Source organism: Thalassophryne amazonica, chromosome 2, assembly GCF_902500255.1.
Source record: "Thalassophryne amazonica chromosome 2, fThaAma1.1, whole genome shotgun sequence".
Classification (NCBI taxonomy): Eukaryota; Metazoa; Chordata; class Actinopteri; order Batrachoidiformes; family Batrachoididae; genus Thalassophryne; species Thalassophryne amazonica.
Window position 1 is genome coordinate 92,769,817 of NC_047104.1, and position 23,765 is coordinate 92,793,581.

The 23,765-nt window shown below is 39.9% G+C and overlaps 1 protein-coding gene across 1 annotated transcript; it reads right to left on the reverse strand.

The window, feature by feature from the left end:
* Positions 1 to 1,324: 1,324 nt before the first annotated feature.
* On the reverse strand, positions 1,325 to 23,303 carry LOC117527160 (ammonium transporter Rh type C 2). Its single transcript, XM_034189392.1, has 11 exons — positions 23,035 to 23,303; positions 19,196 to 19,388; positions 18,656 to 18,806; positions 18,387 to 18,534; positions 14,571 to 14,737; positions 14,308 to 14,445; positions 12,174 to 12,310; positions 11,839 to 11,963; positions 3,012 to 3,085; positions 2,793 to 2,863; positions 1,325 to 2,720 (listed from the first exon to the last, which is right to left on the reverse strand). Exons 1-11 carry the CDS (start codon positions 23,240 to 23,242, stop codon positions 2,687 to 2,689), a joined length of 1,446 nt encoding a protein of 481 aa, XP_034045283.1. The 5' UTR covers positions 23,243 to 23,303; the 3' UTR covers positions 1,325 to 2,686.
* Positions 23,304 to 23,765: the final 462 nt, after the last annotated feature.

Here is a 23,765-nt window from a genome sequence, read left to right on the forward strand (position 1 = left end):
ATTTGTGGATTGTGGGTGTTCTGGACGAAGTTAGTGTTTTCATGGGTGGTGGGGCGGAGGTGGTGGCCATGTTAGTGTGCGCGGGGGGGGGGGGGGGGGGGGAGCACGCAGGGGGTTTCGCCCGGGAGTAAATCACTCTAGGACCGCCACTGCGGTTTAGGCGTTAAAAAAGATAATTTTTCAGTTAGCTGATTACCACTTATCGAAGCTAACTTTTGATTAGCTGTGCAAGAGTTGTGTAAAATCAACTCTTATTAGAGTAGAAACACTTGATTTGGCAAGACAATAGAGGTGATTTCACTCTATAATAGTGTATTTTACTCTATTTAGACTGGGACCAAATGTTATACCGGCAGAGTAAATTTTACTCTGCAAAATTTACTGTGTATGAAGGTGGATATGTAACTTTGTAACTGAATGACATATTTTTTGGCCATAGCCACAGTGAGGTTCAAACACCAGATTGGCTCTACTTGAGACCAAGGCTCTACCAGCTCAGCCAAAGGGGAATTCCAGTCCCCACTAATCAAGATAGTAGGAACATCTTTTCAATCTGGACTTCACTTTGTTACATCTACACAAGGTCACAAACAGCAATTCATATTTTCTAAACATAAAACTAAGGACCCCTTCACACATAGCACAAATAAGTAGGAATCAGGACGAATAACAGCAATCTGACATCGCGAGGGACACATGGTCGCGCAGGCGTGAACGATCCCGCTGTTCAATGTTTTTGTGCTGAGAGCGTGAATGGCCACACATTTTCTAAGTGTCAAGCGAGCAGTGTTAGATGTTCATGTGTGTCACCTAAAATTTGGCCGACACCTGCTGCAAGAGGGATCGAATGGGCTCTCACAGGGCACTCTCTGTCTTTCAGCCACTGATGTGCACAAATTGTTGTAGTGACACATGTACGAGGCGTTGGAGGCAGCTCCGATTTTTCATGAATGGCATGCAATTCTTCCTTCATGCGCTAGTTGGCTTAAATCGTGTTACATGTGAAGGGGCCCTAAGGCATCACTTTAAAAAGTGCTTCATTTTGCAACATACACATTTGATTATTCACTAAATTACATTTTTCACAATGCAACAGGTTCTGTCACCGTTTCCACAAAAAAGGAAAAAAATAGATCTTAGAAAATTGAAACATTAAAATGAATAAATGGCTCAACATGATAGGATTCAGAGCTTGTCTATTCTGAGCTTTGTGAGGAGGAACCGATTCAGGAAATGAAGCATGAAAGCAGATTTTAAAAACACTGAGCTATTATGTACAATATAATCATCACCATTAGGTACATAACCTTGTGTCTTTTCTTTCTGGTTGGATTTAGTAAAAGACATTTTCCAGTCAATATATACCAAAAAGGCTTCTTACATTTCTTTTTTTTTTTCATCAGTGTACAAATGAAGGATTGTTCATCATACTGTCACATCACAGCTAAACCTTTCCAATAACTGGCAAAGGTGCAGAAGACAAGTGTGGTATAAATGGTGTGTGGAAAATGTATAAAGTATTTTGTCTTTTCAGGACAGCTCTAGATGAATTATACAGTAAGTGCTAGGACCTTGTCACACCTTGACGATTTAGCCAGTGTATGCTGACCGTAGTAAAAACACTGGAATACGCAGGCATATGTCTAATAAATTATGCAGCTGTCACACCCTTACAATTTAGCCAGCTTATGCTGACAGCCCCATTTCCACCAAGTGGTTCGGGTCAGTACTGCATGGTATGATACGTGTCGGAACAGCTAAGTCTGGCATGGTTTGTGTTTCCACTGTTGGCAGAATCCTTTTGTTTGAGAGGTGGAACACTTAAATTTTGACAAGCACACCATCGAGTGCGCGTATGCTGGGGCACGGCATCTCTTCTCCACACAGAGGCAAAACAGAGTAATTTAACATTATTTTATTTTTGTCTGGGTGGATCATGGGATTTATTTTCATTGCGTGCAGAATGCTGAAGAATTGACTGATGTCTGTTGGAACAATTAATTTAAAATAAGTTAATTGTTTTGTTTTGGGACAAAGCACCAGTGCTCTCTGATTCAGGCTGAGAAACGCACTGGAAGCAGAAAAACGATAGAGGGACTTGCTTTAAAATACTATGTTTCTTCAGCCACGACAAGGAACTAAAGTATTTTCAGATGTAGTTTTCTAAAATTAGGACGCATTATATGGATAGGTTTTTGTCAGGCTGTGATAATGAATCTGACTGAATCAAACAGGTCAGATTAAGACTTTATATTTTCTCAGTGTGTGAATGGTTTAAATATTTGAAACAGTCTGAACTGTTTGCATGAGGACTGCAGCTTTGAGCCAGTCAATGGACAGCATCAATGGATGTATTTAGACTTAGGAGTAACTTACAAAAAATGTGTGTCAACAATCACATAACTTACCTACAACTTATGCTCTGCGTATGCGGGACATATTAGTCATATGCTGGCATACGTCACAAATATAGTGCTTGCTGAAAATGTTTTGAGATACTCGCATATTAAGACGTATATCAGCATGCTCCTAACTTATACAAAACTTACCCATAACGTATTAGACATAAGCCAGCGTATGCCAGTGTTTTTAATACGGTCAGCATATGCTGGCTATATCGTCAAGGTGTGATAGGGGTGTTACTTCACAACGTGTTAAGTTCAGGATGATGTGTAATCTTCCGCGCCTAGCTTTGCTCCACAGAGAAGTTTGACTCCATCCTGTGAAACACAAAAATGAATGATTTATGTGAATTCATGCTGTAAGTAAGAATGTACAGTTAGTGATCTTACATGTCTTGGTGCTTGTGAATCATGTGGTTATACTCCAAAACAGGAGGGATGGTCTCCTCTTCCTCCGGAACCTGAGACAAGTCACATAAGCAAAAAAAAAAAAAACAAAAAAAAAAACATTTAGAAAGAAAAGACAGAGAATTTCACTTTTTAAACAACTCAAAAAGCACTTAAAGGGGTGAGGGGAAAACATTTAGGCAACATAAAAAGCATTCTCACCTCCCAGTAAACTTCATCATCAAAGCAGTTGTCATCAGCAGGGTCACCCCAAATAGGAATCTTCAGGATTAAACCTGGGGGGGGAACAAAAGGTCAATCTGGCAATTCTGCTTCTAAATCACCTGATGATACAGTGATGTGAAAATATTCAGCTGTGGTAGGCCCACTTCTGTTAATCAGCTAACAGCTAATTAGAGATGCTAATGTTTTTGTAACCAGATTAGCTTTTCAACTAACTTTGAAAAACCATTGGCAGACCAGTATGCTTCTACTAAATTTATTTCAGCTAACTTTAAAACAGTTAACATTTTTTAAAGAACGTTTAATGAACAAGCTTAGTCCTATGGTTGTTTATGCACTAATTCCAATGGGTTGCCGTGGACTTTACATTGGGCGCCCTCTGGTGGACATATTTGGCCCCCTGAAAACATCACCAAGCTCAATACAAACATGTAATTTGGTCACCTTTCAAAGGGGTCAGACTCGTGAATAAAGTCAATTTAATGTACAATGGTTAATTTCAGCTCAGCTTGGTGTAAACATCTCATTGTTCCAGGCAGTGATAGCTGTTAGCTGTCTCTTAGAAGCAAGCTTGAGACAAAACAAAACCAGCTGATTTCAACAGACAATCAATGCAGCCTGTGCTTGTTTTCATCGGGCGGCCAGTCGTGGAGGTACGAATTCTCTCCTTCAGATTGGCCACTTAGTTTAGTGCAGCAGATAACTGAAACAATCGTGCAAATGGTGATACAAGCACCAGAGTTGGCACAAATACTCCTTAGACATTACTCTTTTGAAAAAGCCGACTGGCCACTTGAATTTTCAATAGGCGGCCAGGTCGGGGTCAGTTGAAGAATTACACAGGGGTCAAAATTAAAAATGCTCAAATCATTTTGAAAACTACACCACCTTATTTGTCTGATCGTAAAGATCCCAAAAAGGTATAGTTTGGACGATCTGTGACTGAATGATCAGGAGTTATGGGGTAAAAACAGAAAAATGGTGACAAAGGTCAGTTTCAGTTTGTACACAGGTCAAAAGATAAAGTTCCTTCAATTTTGGTAAAAAGTGATGCAAATTATTGGTTGAGCTAATAGGATTAATAAATGGAATAGTTTTGATTGTGTTGAATGTTTGGTCTCCAAAGTAAAGGTCAAACAAGGTCAATGTCCACTGGATTCTATGACAGGTGACATATGTTACCCCATAACATGATAACTAAGGACCCGGTCCCACTGGTGTTTAGGAGGATTTGCGTATGGATTGCTCACAAAATTGGCTCATATTCGCTTAACATCCGCAATATGTGTGAAACATGCTTGTATGAGTCGGCTGACACCCGCAGACGTCCGCAATGATCCGCAGAGGCACGTTTTTCCGTTACCAGGATTTTTGGCTGTGGATGACATCCGCCTTACATACTCCGTACATACTCAATACATACAAATACATACTCAATCTATGCGCTGTATATCCGCCGTTATCCGCAACTAAAGGGGATTTGTGGCTCGGCAACAGACTGGGACAGTGTGTAAAATGGATATTTTGCGTGCCCATCATGTCCACATCATGAACTAAAAGAAGTTGTAGCGACTCACACACCAATTGACACACACCAATTAGCTAAACTGCAGGATTGTCTTACAGACATAAAGACATGGATGACCTCTAATTTCCTGCTTTTAAACTCAGATAAAACTGAAGTTATTGTACTTGGCCCCACAAATCTTAGAAACATGGTATCTAACCAGATCCTTACTCTGGATGGCATTACCCTGACCTCTAGTAAAAAGTAAAGTAAGTAAGTCCCTTCGGCTGCTCCCTTGTTTGCACTTGGGGTCGCCACAGCAAATCCAAGGTGGATCTGCATGTTGAATTGGCACAGGTTTTACGCCGGATGCCCTTCCTGACGCAACTCCACATTACATGGAGAAATGTGGCAGGGGTGGGATTTGAACCCGGAACCTTCTGCACTGAAACCAAGCGCATTAACCACTTGGCCACCACCCCTGCATACCCTGACCTCTAGTAATACAACCTGATAATAATGAATTACAATAGTCCAGCCTAGAGGAAATAAATGCATGAATTAGTTTTTCAGCATCACTCTCACACTCCAAGATTTCTCACAGTATTACCCTGACCTCTAGTAATACTGTGAGAAATCTTGGAGTCATTTTTGATCAGGATATGTCATTCAAAGCGCATATTAAACAAATATGTAGGACTGCTTTTTTGCATTTGCGCAATATCTTTAAAACTAGAAAGGTCTTGTCTCAGAGTGATGCTGAAAAACTAATTCATGCATTTATTTCCTCTAGGCTGGACTATTGTAATTCATTATTATCAGGTTGTCCTAAAAGTTCCCTGAAAAGCCTTCAGTTAATTCAAAATGCTGCAGCTAGAGTACTAACGGGGACTAGAAGGAGAGAGCATACCTCACCCATATTGGCCTCTCTTCATTGGCTTCCTGTTAATTCTAGAATAGAATTTAAAATTCTTCTTCTTACTTATAAGGTTTTGAATAATCAGGTCCCATCTTATCTTAGGGACCTCGTAGTACCATATCACCCCAATAGAGCGCTTCGCTCTCAGACTGCAGGCTTACTTGTAGTTCCTAGGGTTTTAAGAGTAGAATGGGAGGCAGAGCCTTCAGCTTTCAGGCTCCTCTCCTGTGGAACCAGCTCCCAATTCAGATCAGGCAGACAGACACCCTCTCTACTTTTAAGATTAGGCTTAAAACTTTCCTTTTTGCTAAAGCTTATAGTTAGGGCTGGATCAGGTGACCCTGAACCATCCCTTAGTTATGCTGCTATAGACTTAGACTGCTGGGGGGTTCCCATGATGCACTGAGTGTTTCTTTCTCTTTTTGCTCTGTATGCACCACTCTGCATTTAATCATTAGTGATTGATCTCTGCTCCCCTCCACAGCATGTCTTTTTCCTGGTTCTCTCCCTCAGCCTCAACCAGTCCCAGCAGAAGACTGCCCCTCCCTGAGCCTGGTTCTGCTGGAAGTTTCTTCCTGTTAAAAGGGAGTTTTTCCTTCCCACTGTTGCCAAGTGCTTGCTCACAGGGGGTCGTTTTGACCGTTGGGGTTTTTCGGTAATTATTGTATGGCCTTGCCTTACAATATAAAGCGCCTTGGGGCAACTGTTTGTTGTGATTTGGCGCTATATAAATAAAATTGATTTGATTTGACTGCATACAGATTGGACATGAATAAAGTGTTTTTATTACATCAGCTTTGCGTCTGCTTTGCATCTGATTTGCGGTGGATGCAAATCAGATGCGCTGTGTTCACAGCTGGACGCCATTCTTTGTTCTACCGGCTGCCACGCGCTCTGTGCTGGATGCTACGTACATAAATAATTATTTTGTGGCGGATTAATCATTTTATTCTGCAAATTGCCTGTTGAAAACGGCTCTAATCACCTCCTGATCACAGAGGAAGCTGCAGCTGGGCTGTGCGAACGGCTAACAAGCTGCAGAAAGCATTTTGAGCCGTCTAAAAAGGTAATTATTTGACTTGTTTGCATTGTCAAGGCTTGATGAAACAGTTGCATGTTTTTTCCTTCTTGTCTGCAGCTGTTACAGCATTTCTTCCTATGTTTATAACAGATTTACCTTCTTGTTATAATCGTTCAGACGAGCTGCGCTCTGATGCAATCCGCTGATGTCACCACTCGCCCGGTTCACTGCTTATTTACTCCAATCACTTGTCCAGCAATTGCTCAGAGGCTGTAGTGTTGGTGTGAATAGTGATGCCGATGGCCCGGGTGCACTTCTTTTATAACCGCAACTGCAGATGGCGCGCACGCGCAACACGTGCGTGATGCATTCATAATACACCTGTAATACTGCCGTGATAATCGCAATGCGTCGGATGCATTTCCTCACTACATGCACTATACAACTGTGATTGTTCATCATATATTCGCTACATTATTAATATATCTGTAATTCATACTGGGACATTTGTCATTTTTGGCCATTTTGTTGCAGACAACAACGAATGCCCGTACTCTGTGTACTCAATCATGCGCAACTAATCCTCTCCCCAGTGGGACCGGGCCCTAAGCATGATACACTGTGCACGGATTCACTCCTTGAGCCAATACTTTCTTTGCTTTATGTAAATGATATTGTGTCTGTCTCAAATTACTTAAGTGTATTCTGTTTGCAGACGATACCACTTTATTTTATTCTGGAGAAAATATAAAAGATGTAATGCAAATAGTAGAGGAAAGAATTTCACCAAAACTATGAAATGGTTTAATGCTAATAGATTGTCTTTAAATATTAGTAAAACTAAGGGCCCTGTCCACTGGGGAGAGGATTAATTGCGCATGAATTAAGTATACAAATGCAGGTGTTCGTGTCGTCCGCAACAAAAATGGCCAAAAATGACAAATGTCCCAGTCTGAATTACGGATATATTAATAATAGCTAGAGAATATATGATGAACAATCACGGTTATATAATGCATGTAGTGAGGAAAACTGATCCGACACATTGAGATTATCACGGCAATATTACTAGCGTATTATGAATGCATCGCGCACATGTTGCACGTGCACGGAATCTGCATTGCGGTCATAAAATAAGCTCACTCGGGCCGCCGGCATCACTATTCACACCAACTATACAGCCTCTGGAGCATTTGCTGGACTTGGACAAGTTGATCACAGAGTGTTGTCATGCGAGGGTAACTGTTCATGAGTTTGGGAGTGGGAGGGGTGTTTTTTTTTTTTGAGAGTGTCACAGAAAACAGACTTCAGCCTGAGTTGTGGCTAAACAGCAACTCTTCCTTTTGTTGGTGTTAAATAAAAGTCCTGGATTGCAGCAGCTATTATGTCTTTGTGGATCTACACAGCTGGACCGGCACTGACTGGCAGGTATGTTGCTTTCTGCCACATATAATACTCTGGGTTTACGTGATGTGTTTCTTATGCATTCACAGATTGTCCGCAAATCAGCAGCAAAGCAGATGTAGTAAAAACGCTTTATTCGTGGCCAATCTGTATGCATTTGCTACAACTTATTTTAGTTTGTGATGTGGACATGATGGGCAGGCAATATATCTGTTTTACACACTGTCCCAGTCCGCTGCCAAGCCACAAATCCCCATCAGTTGTGGATATCAGTGGTTAACGGCAGATATACAGCACATAGAGTGACTATGTATGTGTATGAATTGAGTATGTATGGAGTATGTAAGGCGGCTGTCATCCGCATCCAGCTTTTTGAGCTACTCAAAAATCCTGGCTGCAGACATGCGTGCCTCTGCGGATGCTCACGGGTGTGTTCAGATGACAGCCGACTCAAACAGGCACGTTACACGGATATTGCAGATGTTTGGCGAATATGGGCAATTTTGTGCGCAATCCATACCCAAATCTCCTAATGCCAGTGGGAAGGGCCCTAAGTTTATGATTTTTTTGTAATAAAAGAAAGAAATCGATGCATCATTATTGGTTCAAGGATCAGAGATTGAAAGAGTACATGAGATGAGAAGTTTTTAGGTGTTATGATCGATGAACACTTGTCATGGAAATTTCACACTGATGATGTCAAAGTAAAGGTATCCCAAATTATAGCTGTGATTCTCTAAATAAAAGTGCATTGTTTCTATTGTATAACTCATTGATTGTACCATATCTGCCCTATTGTATTGAAGTGTGGGGAAGTGCATTGTAAAACCTATGTTAATCCACTTTTCCTTTTACAGAAAAGAGCCATTAGAGTTGTCAGTGGAAGTGAACATAGAGAGCCAAGAAATTCATTATTTAAAGAATTAAAGACTTTGAAATGTAATGAATTGGTTGAATACAACCTTCTAAACGTTATGTATAAAGCTCATAAAGAAAAATTACCAGACAATTTGCAAAATAAATTTGCTAAAAGAGAAAGTAAAAGGAACTGAGGTTTTTACCAAACCCAGATTTAGAACAACTTTAAAGGAACGATTTATTTCAATCAAAGGTGTCAGTTTATGGAACAGTCTCGGTTGTAAAATTAAAACTTCCAAGTCCATTTATATATTTAAAACATTTTGAAGTCTTCTTTGTTGCAAAAATATAACTCTGTAGAGTAGTATTGTTGTTTATTATTATGTGTTGTTTTGTTATTGTTATTATTGTTATGATTACTTGTCATTTTATTTGTTATGTTGTAATATTCTGAAACTGATTAGATGTCTGTGTGAACACCTCTGATGAACTGGAGCTGTTGATTTTGTATCTTAAAGATAAGCTTTGCTTCTTTCTGCTCCTTTTCATTCATGATGAATGCTGCTGTTGCATTTGTCTTTTAAATGAATGAAATAAATAAATAAATGAAATGAAATGAAATCCGCAGCAACCCATTGGCAGAGTAGGAGTTAAAGCCAGAGTAAATATATTCATTAGATTATTGAAATTGTTTTTAGTGTTTACTTTTATTTCATAATTACCTTGATGGAATACCTATTATATTTTTGCCCCTGTTTGTTTGTTTGTCTGTTGTGTGTGTGTGTGTGTGTGTGTGTGTGTGTGTGTGTGTGTGTGTGTGTGTGTGTGTGTGTGTGTGTGTGTGTGTGTGTGTGTGTGTGTGTGTGTGTGTGTGAACAGCTCGGAGCCCACAATTTTTCATATATCCTAATGACATTTTTACTGAACATTCATATCTGGATGGGAAAGAACTGATTCAATTTTCAAGGCCAAAGGTCTAAGTCAGGAAAACTATGTACATTTCTGCACAACAAATTTGTCATTATTAACTTTATAGTGTTAAGGCATGTTAGTGTAAACTGTTAAGTTTCTGGTGTTATTTTCAAGCAAAATTTTCAGATGTGCGTCGATTCGTCATTCTGATGCCATTCTGCGTGATTGTGGCTATGTGTGACGGGGGTATTAGTGTTTAAATAACTATTTAGTCTGGACATATGCAGACCCTTTGTTCTGTTGTTAGGTATGATGACACAGACGCCATTGTGAAGCGGAGACAGCAGAGAATTTTCAGTGAAACACAGAAACAGGCTGAACAGCATTGTTAAAATCTGTTCAAAGATCATCTGAGTGAAACAAAGAGATTTAAACTTGTTCTGTAATCAACAGATCTTCCGGGAGGCTGAAAGCATCTTGTCGTTGTCAGGTCATGTTCTTTCACGGGAGTTTTCTCTGCTTCCAACAGGATGCTGTTACGAGGTCTGTCCAAAAAGTAAAGGACCTTTTTATTTTTTTCAAAAACTATATGGATTTGAATCATGTGTGATTGCATCAGCCAAGCTTGAACCTTCGTGCGCATGCGTGAGTTTTTTCACGCCTGTCAGTTGCATCATTCGCCTGTGGACAGGCTGTGAGTGAGCACTGGTCCACCCCCCTCGTCGGATTTTCATTGTCAGGGAAATGTGTGAATGATTTGGAGTTTTGCTGCATCAAATTTTTCCAGAAACTGTGAGAGACAGCCAGGGGACACCATTCGCTAAATTCAGATGGCTTTCAGGGATGATTTTATGGGGATCACACAGATTGAGGAGTGTTACAGCCGGTTTAAAGACCGCCCACAGCAGCTGAGAGCGCGCCGCGTTCCGAGCGGCAATCGACAGGCTAAAATGACCAGATCATTTCCAAACTGAACGCTGTGTTGATCCGGGACGTCGTCTGACTACCACAGAAATGGCAGAAGACGTGGACATCAAGACTTTTTCAACACATTCCACTGTTACAGGAGTTTTTGTCATGGAAAGAGGAGTGGAGGAATGCGCCACCGTGCCGTGAATGGCGCGGGACAAAACCACAGGAATTCGCGCGTCGTGATGGAGCCGCATGGCGCAAAGCAACGCTGTGATGAAGCCTCACAGGACATGTTCTGGCATGTCCAGCTAATCCACAATTTCTCGGATAGTCACACGACTGAAAAGCCACCGAAAGCCGTCTGAAAGCCATCTGAAAGCCATCCTGTGAGACCAACACGGAGGTGGTTTTGTGCCGCACCATTCACAGCTCTGTGGCGCATTCCTCCGCTCCTCTTTCCATGACAAAAACTCCTGTAACAGTGGAATGTGCCGAAAAAGTCTTGATGTCCACGTCTTCTGCCATTTCTGTGGTAGTTAGATGACGTCTCAGATCAACACAGCGTTCAGTTTGTAAATGATCTGGTCGTTTGAGCCTGTCGATCGCCGCTCGGAACGCGCCGCGCTCTCAGCCGCTGTGGGCGGTCTTTAAACCGGCTGTAACACTCCTCAATCTGTGTGATCCCCATAAAATCGGCCCTGAAAGCCATCTGAATTTAGAGAATGGTGTCCACCTGGCTGTCTCTCACAGTTTCTGGAAAAATTTGATGCAGCAAAGCTCCAAATCATTCAGACATTTCCCTGACAATGAAAATCCGCCAAGGGGGGTGGACCAGTGCTCACTCACAGTCTGCCCACAGGCGAATGACGCAACCGACAGGCGAGAAAAAACTCACACATGCGCACGAAGGTTCAAGCTTGGCAATCACATGTGATTCAAATCCATATAGTTTTTGAAAAAAATAAAAAGGTCCGTTACTTTTTGGACAGACCTCGTATGCTTCACCAGTTTGTAGAACAAGCGTTTTGTTTGTTTGCTTTTTAAAAGTCGTTTATCCCTTCAGCGATTTGACTTTTAAATGCTCTGTAGGTTTGGCGTGTTGCTACCCATTTTAACTCCTTCTTAAGTCTATTTTTATCTGTTTTTATTAGTTTTATTGTTCTTGTATCTTGTTATGTTATTGTGTTTTTTTTATGGGCTACTCAAATTTTATTGCCCCTTGTGGGATTAATAAAGTTGTTTGATTGACTGATTACGTGTTCTCCAAACTCACCAACAATAGCTCCCCCAACAAGCCCAAATGCAATCGCCACACACGTGCCAGCAGCCTGGAAGCCTCCCTGCGTGTTTACACTTCTGTCTGCAAAGGGTCCTTCAAAGTCAAATACCCGTACCAACCTAAAAATTTAAAAAAGACCCTCTTTTAAAAGGTTTTTCATACATTAATTTATTTGCTTTAATCATTCCATGAAGGAACAGCAATATTTGTTATGAGTTACAGTAAACCAGCAGCAGTGTAGAAGACCTCTGCTGACAGCTTTTAGTCACTACTCTGGAGTCACAAATAAGATTTTTAACAAGCTTTTTGACATCACTGATCTGACTCACCCTTCTGTACCGTATACACCTTCAGTTGCAGCTGCAGCAACGATGGCACCTGTGAAACCACCGAGCATCCCAGGTACTGCATGAAGGTTATGGATGCCACAAGTATCCTGGAGCTTCAGGTACTTCTCCAAGAAGGGCTGAGGAAAAGAAAAACAGTTTATAGTTGAATCAAAGTAGGCAGTAACACAATTTTGAGTTTTAAATTCAGTGTCTTTCTCAAGAACAAGTTAGCACTCAGGCTCGACACTTGACTCATCAGTTAGTGGACAACCTGCTCTATTAACTGAGCTACAAATGGCCAAGAGTGCAACCATTTAACACTGAGACAGAGACAAATGTCATAATTACTCTCTCTGTGGGTGAAGGGGCGATTGCATTGTATTTTTATTTTTTTCATTGGCATACGTATGTATTGTCTGTGGAAAAGATGGCTAAAAACAGCTGGACAGATTCTCTTCAAACTTGGTGAGAATATTACAGTATATGGGTAGACATCAAGAGATTTTGGAGTAGTATAGTTTCAGGTCAAGGAAAACATGGTTCAAAAAATGCCCTTTTTGGTAAATCTCAGGAACCAAGAAGTCTACAGGGATCAAACTGCCTGTCTGTCTGCCTACCTGTCTGTCACAACAGCTTACATCAGTTCTCCAGACTGTCTTCAATCAATCAATCAATCAACTTTTTTCTTATATAGCGCCAGATCACAACAAACAGTTGCCCCAAGGCGCTCCAAGGCGCTTCACATAACTTTAAATGTATTATGTCAGTATGACCTTTTTTAATAATGTAGTTATATGCCTAAATTTTAATTACTGAATAAATTACCAGATTTTCAGTTGTTTCAGTTTACAGTACTGAAGTTAATTGAACTTAACAATTTTAAGTACAGAAACAAAACTTTTAGATAAAGCTGCGGCAGCAAGATGAAGTGTGAGCATTCCCTTGGGCTTTTCCACCCACTGGGGTCCTCATATTAACACTCAGGCACCTGTGTGGCACCAGTCACAGGCACTAATGGGTGAAGTTTCCAGATTAGTTTGAACCTAAATAAAATTCTTATTTATAAATACAGAAACTTTTTTTTTAATTCTCATATCAGAAGTTAGAAAAGTGTTGCCACAGTTACTTTGAAAAGTAATCTAATCACTGATTACTCCTTGAAAAAGTAGCTTAGTTACTTTACTGATTACTCAGTTTTAAAAGTAACTAAGTTACATTACTACTTACTTTATTAGTTACCTTCAGCAGCTGCCGACAACACCTCCCTGCCACAACATGAAAATGATAACCCGTTTTTCCAATACTCACTTTATAGTCTCCTTTTCAATATAAATACTTGTTTTATAAAAAATAAAATAAAGACATCCTTCTTGACCTCAGATTTAACTGCTGACAGCACTGTAATGGTAAAACTTACCATTTCTAACCAACATTGTTTATAAATGTAACTATTCAATTCTTTCTAAACATTTTATCTGTTGAAATTATTATTATTATTATTATTATTATTATTAGTAGTAGTAGTAGTAGTAGTAGTAGTAGTAATGTATGAAAAATGTCTTCAAAAGTGGATCTTTAATCTAGGGCTGTTGTAGGGAGCCACACCCCCCCACGCCCCTTTCCTACATGGATTTGCCCCTGACTTGCTGTTTCAGCCAAAGAAAGGATAACATCGATTTATGCAGAAACCATGACCAGATCAACAGGTAAGAGTTTTATCAGCGTTGTTTTTTTACATCATGTCGTCCTCAGAAAGAGACTTTAGGTGCATTTGAGTGGAAAAAGCGTTAATATTTGTAACGTGTCATGGATCCGCTATTGTTAGTGAGGAGACAGAGAGCGGCTGAATTTTAAAGAAAAAAAATGTGTAAAACTGATTTGTAAAACCATAGCTCTGAGTGTCACTGTGCTTTGAGAGACAACTGTTTTTTCAACTTGGAGCTGCTGCCCAGCAAAGGAAAAGCTGCAGCTCGCTGAAAGTGGACGAAGTAGTAACACACACTGACTTGGAGAAGTAACTTTAATTTGATTACTGATTTGGACACGTTAGATTACTCATTATTGAAAAAAGTGGTCAGATTAGAATAACACGTCACCAGCATCAATGTTAGGGAATGAAGGCCTGCAGGCTTACCGTGACAACGAGGAAGCCAAAAGTGGAGATGACGCCACAGCAGAAGCCCACAATCAGTGAGCCATAGGGTGTGATCATGAACTCAGCTGCTGTTCCCATGGCTACACCACCAGCCAGCGTGGCATTCTGAATGTGGACCTGTCGGGTGAAAAAGAGCCTAAGTTGATAGAAAAGCAGCTTGGCTATGAGTTTGCATCCTCCTTATTGTTGTTTTGTGTGTGTGTGTGTGTGTGTGTGTGTGTGTCTCAGAGGTAGAATATTACCATGTCTAGTTTGCCTGTTTTCTGAGACATACTGGAAATGGCCACAGTGGTGAGCACAGAGGAAGCCAAGGCAAGATAGGTGTTGATGGCTGCTCTGTGTTGTCCGTCACCATGGTCTGCGATGGCCGAGTTGAAACTGGGCCAGAACATCCACAGGAAAAGTGTACCTGTGAGAACACAAAACACACAACAGATTCACAGAAGCAGTGTTATGCATATGATGTCATCATGTTTGTGTTTTTATGTTGACATATTTATATGGATGCAATAACTTCAGATCAAAACAGGTTAATCAGCTGATATTTAAAATATGGGTAGTCTTTAGAAAGAATTTGAGCCGATTAGATTTGGGGGGACGTTTATGCATAAATAAGATCATTTAGAACTAGAATATGTCATTACTATTGAATAGTAGATAGTTCAGATAAAATAATAGGTACCTCGTGTGGCGTAGGTGGTGCAATATGAGTGTCACTAACATAATTTTGTACATTTTCATTCCCTGCCCGCCATAAGGTCAGAAGACGAATGTAGAAACATACTCCATTCATCACACTTTCTGGAGTCTATGATAACTTGGACAAACTGTATCAGATTGTCACCAAATTTAAACTGGACATCCTAAATCTGTGTTTCCTGGTGTAGTGTTGTGGTTCTGTTATTTCCAAATTCAATGTCATAACACAAAAGATGTGCTTCACTGGCTATTTCTCAGTGTGTGTTCAAAAGTGATAAAGGCCGCATCACCACAGAGGAAAAGAAGGTTAGAAATGAGATCTCAAAAATGTTTCATTTATTTCTCATAAACAACGATGTAGTCTGTGTGAAACCAAAATGAGAGTAATGACTTATTTCTCCTGTCTCTTTTGTCAGCAGAATAGAAAAGCACACAAAATCTCCTCAAAATAGTCTGCTGTTATGTGTCAAAAGAGATCTCAATCGGCTCTAAAATAATTATCAGAGACAAAATAGAAACTAAAATGAGGTTTAAGTGAGAATCTCTTTTGTCTCCCAAGCTGAAGACTAAACTTTGAGCAGTAAAATTTTCCTCTGAGATGGTACAAATTACTGGTGAGGGAGGCACCTTCTTGTTATTGTATTATGTGATTTTGGTAACCTACACAGTGTTTGGCATATTTATGTCACTGATACTTCACACGGTGGAGACTTTTAAATCAAGACTGGAGACCCACTTTTTTAGACTGTCTTATCATCAATTTAATCTGTTTGTGTTTGCTTTGTAATTTCTTTTTATTCTACTGTGTTTTATCTTTTTTTGTGGTTTTCTTGCTTTTTATTTTGATTTTAGATTAATTTGTGTTGTTGTGAATTGTGTGAAGCGCCTTGGGGCGACTTTGTCGTGAGTTAGCGCTGTATAAATCAATAAATTGAAATTAAATTGAATTTGACTTCATGTGGAATAGATGTACAACAGGTAGGTCACTATGACATTTGTAGGAATTTACATAATAGAGATAACTACAGATTAACCATTACCATTTTCTTCATATATTACACTACTTTTGTGTGCCAAAGACTTTGGGGAATTTCTAGCACCAAAACAGTTCATCCACATGCATAAACGCATATATCAATAAATACTACCATTAATTAATGGTTCAATCTTAAATATGATCAATCTATCTTTATTAGTTGGCTATGTACCACAGGCTTTTAAGGTGGCAGTAATTAAACCATTACTTAAAAAGCCATCACTTGACCCCTATCTTAGCTAATTATAGGCCAATCTCCAACCTTCCTTTTCTCTCAAAAATTCTTGAAAGGGTAGTTGTAAAACAGCTAACTGATCATCTGCAGAGGAATGGTCTATTTGAAGAGTTTCAGTCAGGTTTTAGAATTCATCATAGTACAGAAACAGCATTAGTGAAGGTTACAAATGATCTTCTTTTGGCCTCAGACAGTGGACTCATCTCTGTGCTTGTCCTGTTAGACCTCAGTGCTGCTTTTGATACTGTTGACCATAAAATTTTATTACAGAGATTAGAGCATGCCATAGGTATTAAAGGCACTGAGCTGCCGTGGTTTGAATCATATTTATCTAATAGATTACAATTTGTTCATGTAAATGGGGAGTCTTCTTTACAGACTAAGGTTAATTATGGAGTTCCACAAGGTTCTGTGCTAGGACCAATTTTATTCACTTTATACATGCTTCCCTTAGGCAGTATTATTAGAAAGCATTGCTTAAATTTTCATTGTTACGCAGATGATACCCAGCTTTATCTATCCATGAAGCCAGAGGACACACACCAATTAGTTAAACTGCAGGATTGTCTTACAGACATAACTACATGGATGACCTCTAATTTCCTGCTTTTAAATTCAGATAAAACTGAAGTTATTGTACTTGGCCCCACAAATCTTAGAAACATGGTGTCTAACCAGATCCTTACTCTGGATGGCATTACCCTGACCTCAAGTAATACTGTGAGAAATCTTGGAGTCATTTTGATCAGGGTATGTCCTTCAATGCGCATATTAAGCAAATATGTAGGACTGCTTTTTTGCATTTGCGCAATATCTCTAAAATTAGAAAGGTCTTGTCTCAGAGTGATGCTGAAAGACTAATTCATGCGTTTATTTCCTCTAGGCTGGACTATTGTAATTCATTATTATCAGGTTGTCCTAAAAGTTCCCTGAAAAGCCTTCAGTTAATTCAAAATGCTGCAGCTAGAGTATTGACGGGGACTAGAAGGAGAGGGCATATTTCACCCATATTGGCTTCTCTTCATTGGCTTTCTGTTAATTCTAGAATAGAATTTAAAATTCTTCTTCTTACTTATAAGGTTTTGAATAATCAGGTCCCATCTTATCTTAGGGACCTCATAGTACCATATCACCCCAATAGAGCGCTTCGCTCTCAGACTGCAGGCTTACTTGTAGTTCCTAGGGTTTTTAAGAGTAGAATGGAGGCAGAGCCTTCAGCTTTCAGGCTCCTCTCCTGTGGAACCAGCTCCCAATTGGGATTAGGGAGACAGACACCCTCTCTACTTTTAAGATTAAGCTTAAAACTTTCCTTTTTGCTAAAGCTTATAGTTAGGGCTGGATCAGGTGACCCTGAACCATCCCTTAGTTATGCTGCTATAGACTTAGACTGCTGGGGGGTTCCCATGATGCACTGAGTGTTTCTTTCTCTTTTTGCTCTGTATGCACCACTCTGCATTTAATCATTAGTGATTGATCTCTGCTGTCTTCCACAGCATGTCTTTTTCCTGATTCTCCGCCCTCAGCCCCAACCATTCCCAGCAGAAGACTGCCCCTCCCTGAGCCTGGTTCTGCTGGAGGTTTCTTCCTGTTAAAAAGGAGTTTTTCCTTCCCACTGTCGCCAAGTGCTTGCTCACAGGGGGTCGTTTTGACCTTTGGGGTTTTTCTGTAATTATTGTATGGCTTTTGCCTTACAATATAAAGCGCCTTGGGGCAACTGTTTGTTGTGATTTGGCGCTATATAAATAAAATTGATTTGATTTGATTTTTTTAGACTTGTAGAAACATACATTTATTTTTTCAGATTCAGCACAAAATTATTTCTACATACAGTGTTCTAGACAAATATGTCTCATATTCTGAAAGCTGAGATTGTTGTGAACATTTAGATTTGAAATATATGGACATTATACTATATATGTGGGAGATAAGTGGAGATGGTTGTAATACCAGCATTATTCACCCATAGTGCCAGCTGTTATATAAACAAGCACATCTGAAAAATACTAAAATAAATATGCCAGATTCTGCTCTAAAGACAACATAAGATTAAATAGGTGAAATATAGAATAGAAATAGTCTTTAACTCACCAATCATGGCAAACACATCAGAGTGGTACACAGATCCGTTGAGACGATTGCTTTGCCACAGATTGGGTCGGTAGAGGACCCACGAGATGGCCAAACCATAGTAACCTCCAAAGGCATGAATGACCATGGAACCACCAGCATCTCTGCACTGTGGAAACATGGAGATGTTGCTGTCAGAGAAAAATGTACACAGCAGCAACATGAAGAAGGATGTGACACAACATGTACAGCAGATGTCCCTGTGGATGACTGTGCTCGGGTGGACCTACATGAAGAAGGCTGATGATGATGTATTCTTCCACTGCAAACAACGTAATCCCGAATAGTGTGACAACCATCAGCTGGACAGGACTCACTTTTCCCAAGAGGGCTCCGTAGGCAATTAAACAGCCGGCGCAGCAAAAGTCTGCATTGATCAGGCTAAATTGACAGGATCACAGTGAGGTGAAGAACAAAGGTCGTTGTGATCGCTCAACAATAAGTAATGGTGTTTTAAGTAGACAAACTTGAATTTTGACACATCGCTATGTGAGATTAGAGCATTTGCCTCAAGGACAACAGAACGTATTCCTTACATTAGCTCATTAAATACATTTATTTAGTTAGATGAGACACCTGCACTTATCAGAGACAACAGCAGTCAGAGTGTGCATACCACAGAGGCTCAGCAGTCCTCTGAACTGACTGTGGAGGCACTGTTTCACATGATCGGTCACAAAGAAACCAATAGCACATATACTGTATAAGAGAGATGTCCTTGGTGGAGATAATAATGCTTATTCTTTTTGCTTACTGTTCCCAAAACTTACCTCTCAACTCCAATGCTAATTTTTCCTGTGGTGTGGTCCAGAGAGTGGAACCAGCCCTGCATTAGAAGAGCCCACTGCAGCCCAAAGGATGCAATCAAGAAGTTAAAGCCAACACCACCAAAGCTGTAGCGTTTCAAGAAAGTCATGAGGAAACCAAACCCAACAAAGATCATGACATGGACATCCTGAAAACCTGGACAAAAAAAACAAACAAAAAAAACATGTAGAAGACGCATGGAAAGAAATTAGGTGTTTGCAGACTTTCAAACAAGTAGCTTTATCATTCTTCTAAATGCTTTACCTCATATATTGTTTTGTGAAAGACAGAAATTACCTGTTACTGCCAGTGATGCTGGTAACGCGTTACTCTAATCTAACCACTTTTTTTAGTAACGAGTAATCTTAACGCATTAATCTTTCCAAATCAGTAATCAGATTAAAGTTACTTCTCCAAGTCATTGTGCGTTATTATTATTTTTGCATTGTGGGTCGATAGCAGCATTAAACTTGGTCCGTGGGCAGGGGGTCAGGGTTTGACTGAACTGTCCACTTTAAGCGAGCTGTGAGCTTTTCATCCGTGTTTTTTTGCAGCAGCTATGACTCGTCCTCACCTCTTAAAGCGCGGTGACAACAGCACACCTGCACTGAGCTTTAAAAAGACATTTTTATGCTTTTTTTTCTCCTTTATTTAGATCTCTAAGCTGAGCCGCTCTGTATCTGCTCGCTTAAAACAGCTGATCCTCCGCGACGCGTCAACTAACACTATTTTCCACTCAAATGCACCTACACTCTCTTTCTGAGGACCACATGATGTGAAAACACAATAAAACTTTCTTACCTGTAAATCTGGTCATGTTTTCTGCATAAATAAATGTTATCCATTCTTTGTGCTCAAACGCCAAAGCAGGTGCGAATCCAGATGGAATGGGGGCGTGGGGCAGGGATGTGCCCCCCCCCCCCCACACACAACACCCCTAGATTAAAGGTCCAGTTTTGAAGCCTTTTTTTTACTACAACTACTTAAAATAATAATTTCAACAAGTAAAATGTTTAGAGAGAATTTAAATGTTAGAAAAATGTTAGAAAGAATTTAATAGTTACATTTATAAACAATGTAGGTTAGAAATTGCACGTTTTACTGTTACAGTGCTGTCAACAGTTAAATATGAGGTCAAGAAAGAGGTCTTTATTTTACTTTTTATAAAACAAGTTTTTATTTTCACTGAAGTCAAGAAAGGGTGACTATAAAGTAAGTTTTGGCAAAACAGGTATCATTGTCATGTTGAGGTGGCAGAGGTTTGTTGTCGGCAGCTGGGGAAAGTAACTAAAAAGTAACTAGTAATCTAACTTAGTTACTTTTCCAACTGAGTAATCAGTAAAGTAACTAAGTTACTTTTTCAAGGAGTAATCAGTAATTGGATTACTTTTACAAAGTAACTGTGGCAACACTGGTTACTGCCCTCTTTGACAATCAGTATTATACAAGGCAATTGCAATTACAATTGTCTTTTAAAACATATTTATTTAGTAATGAAAATTGTTGCAGTGTTAGTAAGGAACAACGGCAATGTTTTTTTTTTATGTTTGACTGGTGGTAGAATATTAGAAAGGGAGGAAAGGAGGCCTGTTAAAACTTCTGAAAAATCTGGTGGCATTATTTATTGTTGTGTGTTGGGGGGGCGTGGCTGGATGTTTTGGTGTTCTTTTCTTTTCTTTGCTCTCCAGGTGGCATGAGGGCTGATTTGTCTGTGAAGAAGGTGCTGGCTGAAGAGTCTTCAACCTCATCAACATCATGGAAAGCACCTGTGCTTGGTGCTCACGTGCAACCTGGACGACTTGCAGCTGAAGCAGATAATTGGATGGCGTTCTGCATTTAAGTCATGTGTGATTCAAGCAGAACTGCCGGGAACTCGACCTTGTGACATTCGTTTGTGAGACGCTGAGGACCGCGCCTGGGTTTGACACATCGAGCCCGTGAAGCAGGGAGGGGTGAGGACACATGCTGTCAGCACACACGAAAGGTAATTAAGTGTTTAGGTACTTGTTGATAGTAACTTGGTGTTTTGTTACACAGTATACTGGAATTGTAAAGAGAATTGTGCAGTTTGCTTCTCACTGCTGTGGCGTGAAGGATAAGTGATCCTCCACTTGTTGTGAGAAGCTGCTCATTTGCATAAAGTAAAAGAAAGGACACTGACCTGAGTGTGTTGCTGGCAGCGTGTGTTTATTGGAAGATATAGTTGTATCTGTTGACTTACCTCACCGTCTCTTTGCTTCACAGAGAATCAGTTTGTCGTGTCCACCTGGGGGGTGTTTGGCGGTGGTAGGAAGTCCAGGAGCGCCGGCTTTAATCCTTGCGGGCGCTGGAGAGCGAGCCGCGGATCACTCCACCAGAGGGACGTTGTTTTTTATGTTTTTACACTTTTAAACACAGGTGTATAATAAATAGTTTTTGTTTGGAACCGCTTTCTGGTTATTTTTAGCGCTGGGTCCTGTCTGACGCAGGTTCGCTCCTCAATCCGCGTCGACACATAACAATTTATACTATAATACAGATCAGAAAAAAGATCTGTAAGATCTGTTTAAAAGAAAAAAAAAAGTCTGGCTGCATGCATTAGTTCCTTGTTCTCTGCTCAAACTCTCACATCACAGTTAAAAAAGGACATAAGTCCTGAGACAGGACATGTCAACATCAAGTAGAACTCCAGACATCTCCACATTTGCTTGACGGTTCGCTCGCGCGCGCATCTCGCGGTCAAGGGAGGAAAGATAAACTATAACAGAACTCAGAGCGCAGCCCTGCAGGTCAGCACAACACCAAGTAGAAGAGAAGTCAGAGTGCACAGTCTGTCTGTAGCCAAACTGTGCACTCTGACTTCTCTGTGCAGCGAACCTGCAGGCTGTGTTCTCACCTCCTCTCTGCCCCCTGCTGCGCACACCTGACTCAGATATTCCTGCGTCGTCATGACGCCACAGGGAGCAACTGGGAGCAGCCCAGGTGTGAAAGCAGAGTGTGTTACTATTTGCATTTGCACCGTCACAATACGGCTTGTAACTAGAAAGCAGTTTCATGTGACAATTCAAGATATTTTGATGGTCCTATCATCTACAAAACAAAACAAGTTGCTTCATTGCAAAAAAGTAAAATATTACCAAACATATGAATCTAATTTTTAGTCAAAATACCTAATCTACACTTAAAATAAAAGAAAAATTACTTTACAGGTTAAATTTCACTAAGATATAATTACTTATTTTTGGGGAAACATATCTTACAAAAGCAAAAGTCACATCTGACAAAACAGGCTTTTCTTTTTTTTTTTAAACTCTCCCTAAGATTTTTTCAAGCTATTTGTAAAAGACCTACCAGTTCCTAATAGGTACAAAATGAAGCTTAAAATTATGATTTCAAGGCCTTGTTACATTGGCAGGTCACTTAATTTTTTAAATGTATTTTCTGAAAGCATGTCTTTATATCTTATTAAAATGTGACTTAAGCGATTTTGTCTTATTTGTAAGTGTAATTGTATTTTGATAGGAAATTTTACAAATATACTTTGTAAGATTTTGCATTTTTTTCATAGTTTACAAAACTACACAAGGGTAAGTCTGAGTAAAATAGTCACAATCAGGTTCAAAAGAAGAAGTTTAATTTGTAGATAAGTGTTTTAAAAAATGGAAATTCACCCAATTACTGAAGGTCAGGTCTAAGAAATGACATGAATAGGTTATACCCTTACAACATTGAATTGAATTAATCAAAATTATACACATATGAAATGGATGCCTTCTACTGAATTTTTGAATGAAAAACAAGACGTGTCCACTGTTGTACTTACTGGGATATCTGAAGTAGAAATCATTTTCAATGTCACTGGTGATGTTTTCTTTTTTGGTGAATTCAAGCCACAAGCGCACATCCGACTGTTCATCATATCGGATGAAAACTCCAAACAGGATGATCATAGCAATCTGCCAGACGAAGCAGACAGCTGGCAGACTGATTCGTACATTGGTGTTTCTTTGGTGCCCGAAAAAGTTACCCATGTTGCTGATGGTTTGCAGAGAATGCCGTGATAACTTGTCCACCACACTGTGACTTCCAGCAGCATCTCAGCAGAATATTTAAGGATGCTTGAATGGGTGTTCCCCATATCTGTGATGACAGAGGGTTGACACGTCATACCTGTTATACCAGGCAAACTACTCTGTTAGACTCTACACTATCCAGCAGTGCAGGAGGATGTAGTGTTTGTGAAAGAAATAGTATAATCTCAACAGGGCTATATAGTTAAAAATCATTGCTGTTGTGAGCGTTTTAAATATTTTTTATATTAACTTTAAAATCATCAAATGAATCACAATTTTTTATGCTGTCTGGAATAACGTTCCATTGTGTAACAGCTTTAACAGAAAAAGCTGCCTGCCTAAATGCTGATCGAGTGGCAAAAGGGTAGGACACAGTCATGTATGGAGCTATTCTTGTGGACCTTACAAAGCCACGATAACAGACAAACTTGTACAAACAGGCAGGAGCCAAGACTTTTAAGATTTTGTAAACAACACATGA

What these genes read in the sequence shown, in the direction of transcription:
- LOC117527160 (XM_034189392.1), bottom strand. Translation starts at nt 23,242, where the DNA reads ATGGGTAACTTTTTCGGGCACCAAAGAAACACCAATGTACGAATCAGT. An exon ending in GGTGTATACGGTACAGAAGG is followed by an intron (nt 11,964 to 12,173) that starts GTGAGTCAGATC and finishes TTAAATTTTTAG; the next exon opens with GTTGGTACGGGTATTTGACT. An exon ending in ATGATGAAGTTTACTGGGAG is followed by an intron (nt 2,864 to 3,011) that starts GTGAGAATGCTT and finishes GACTTGTCTCAG; the next exon opens with GTTCCGGAGGAAGAGGAGAC.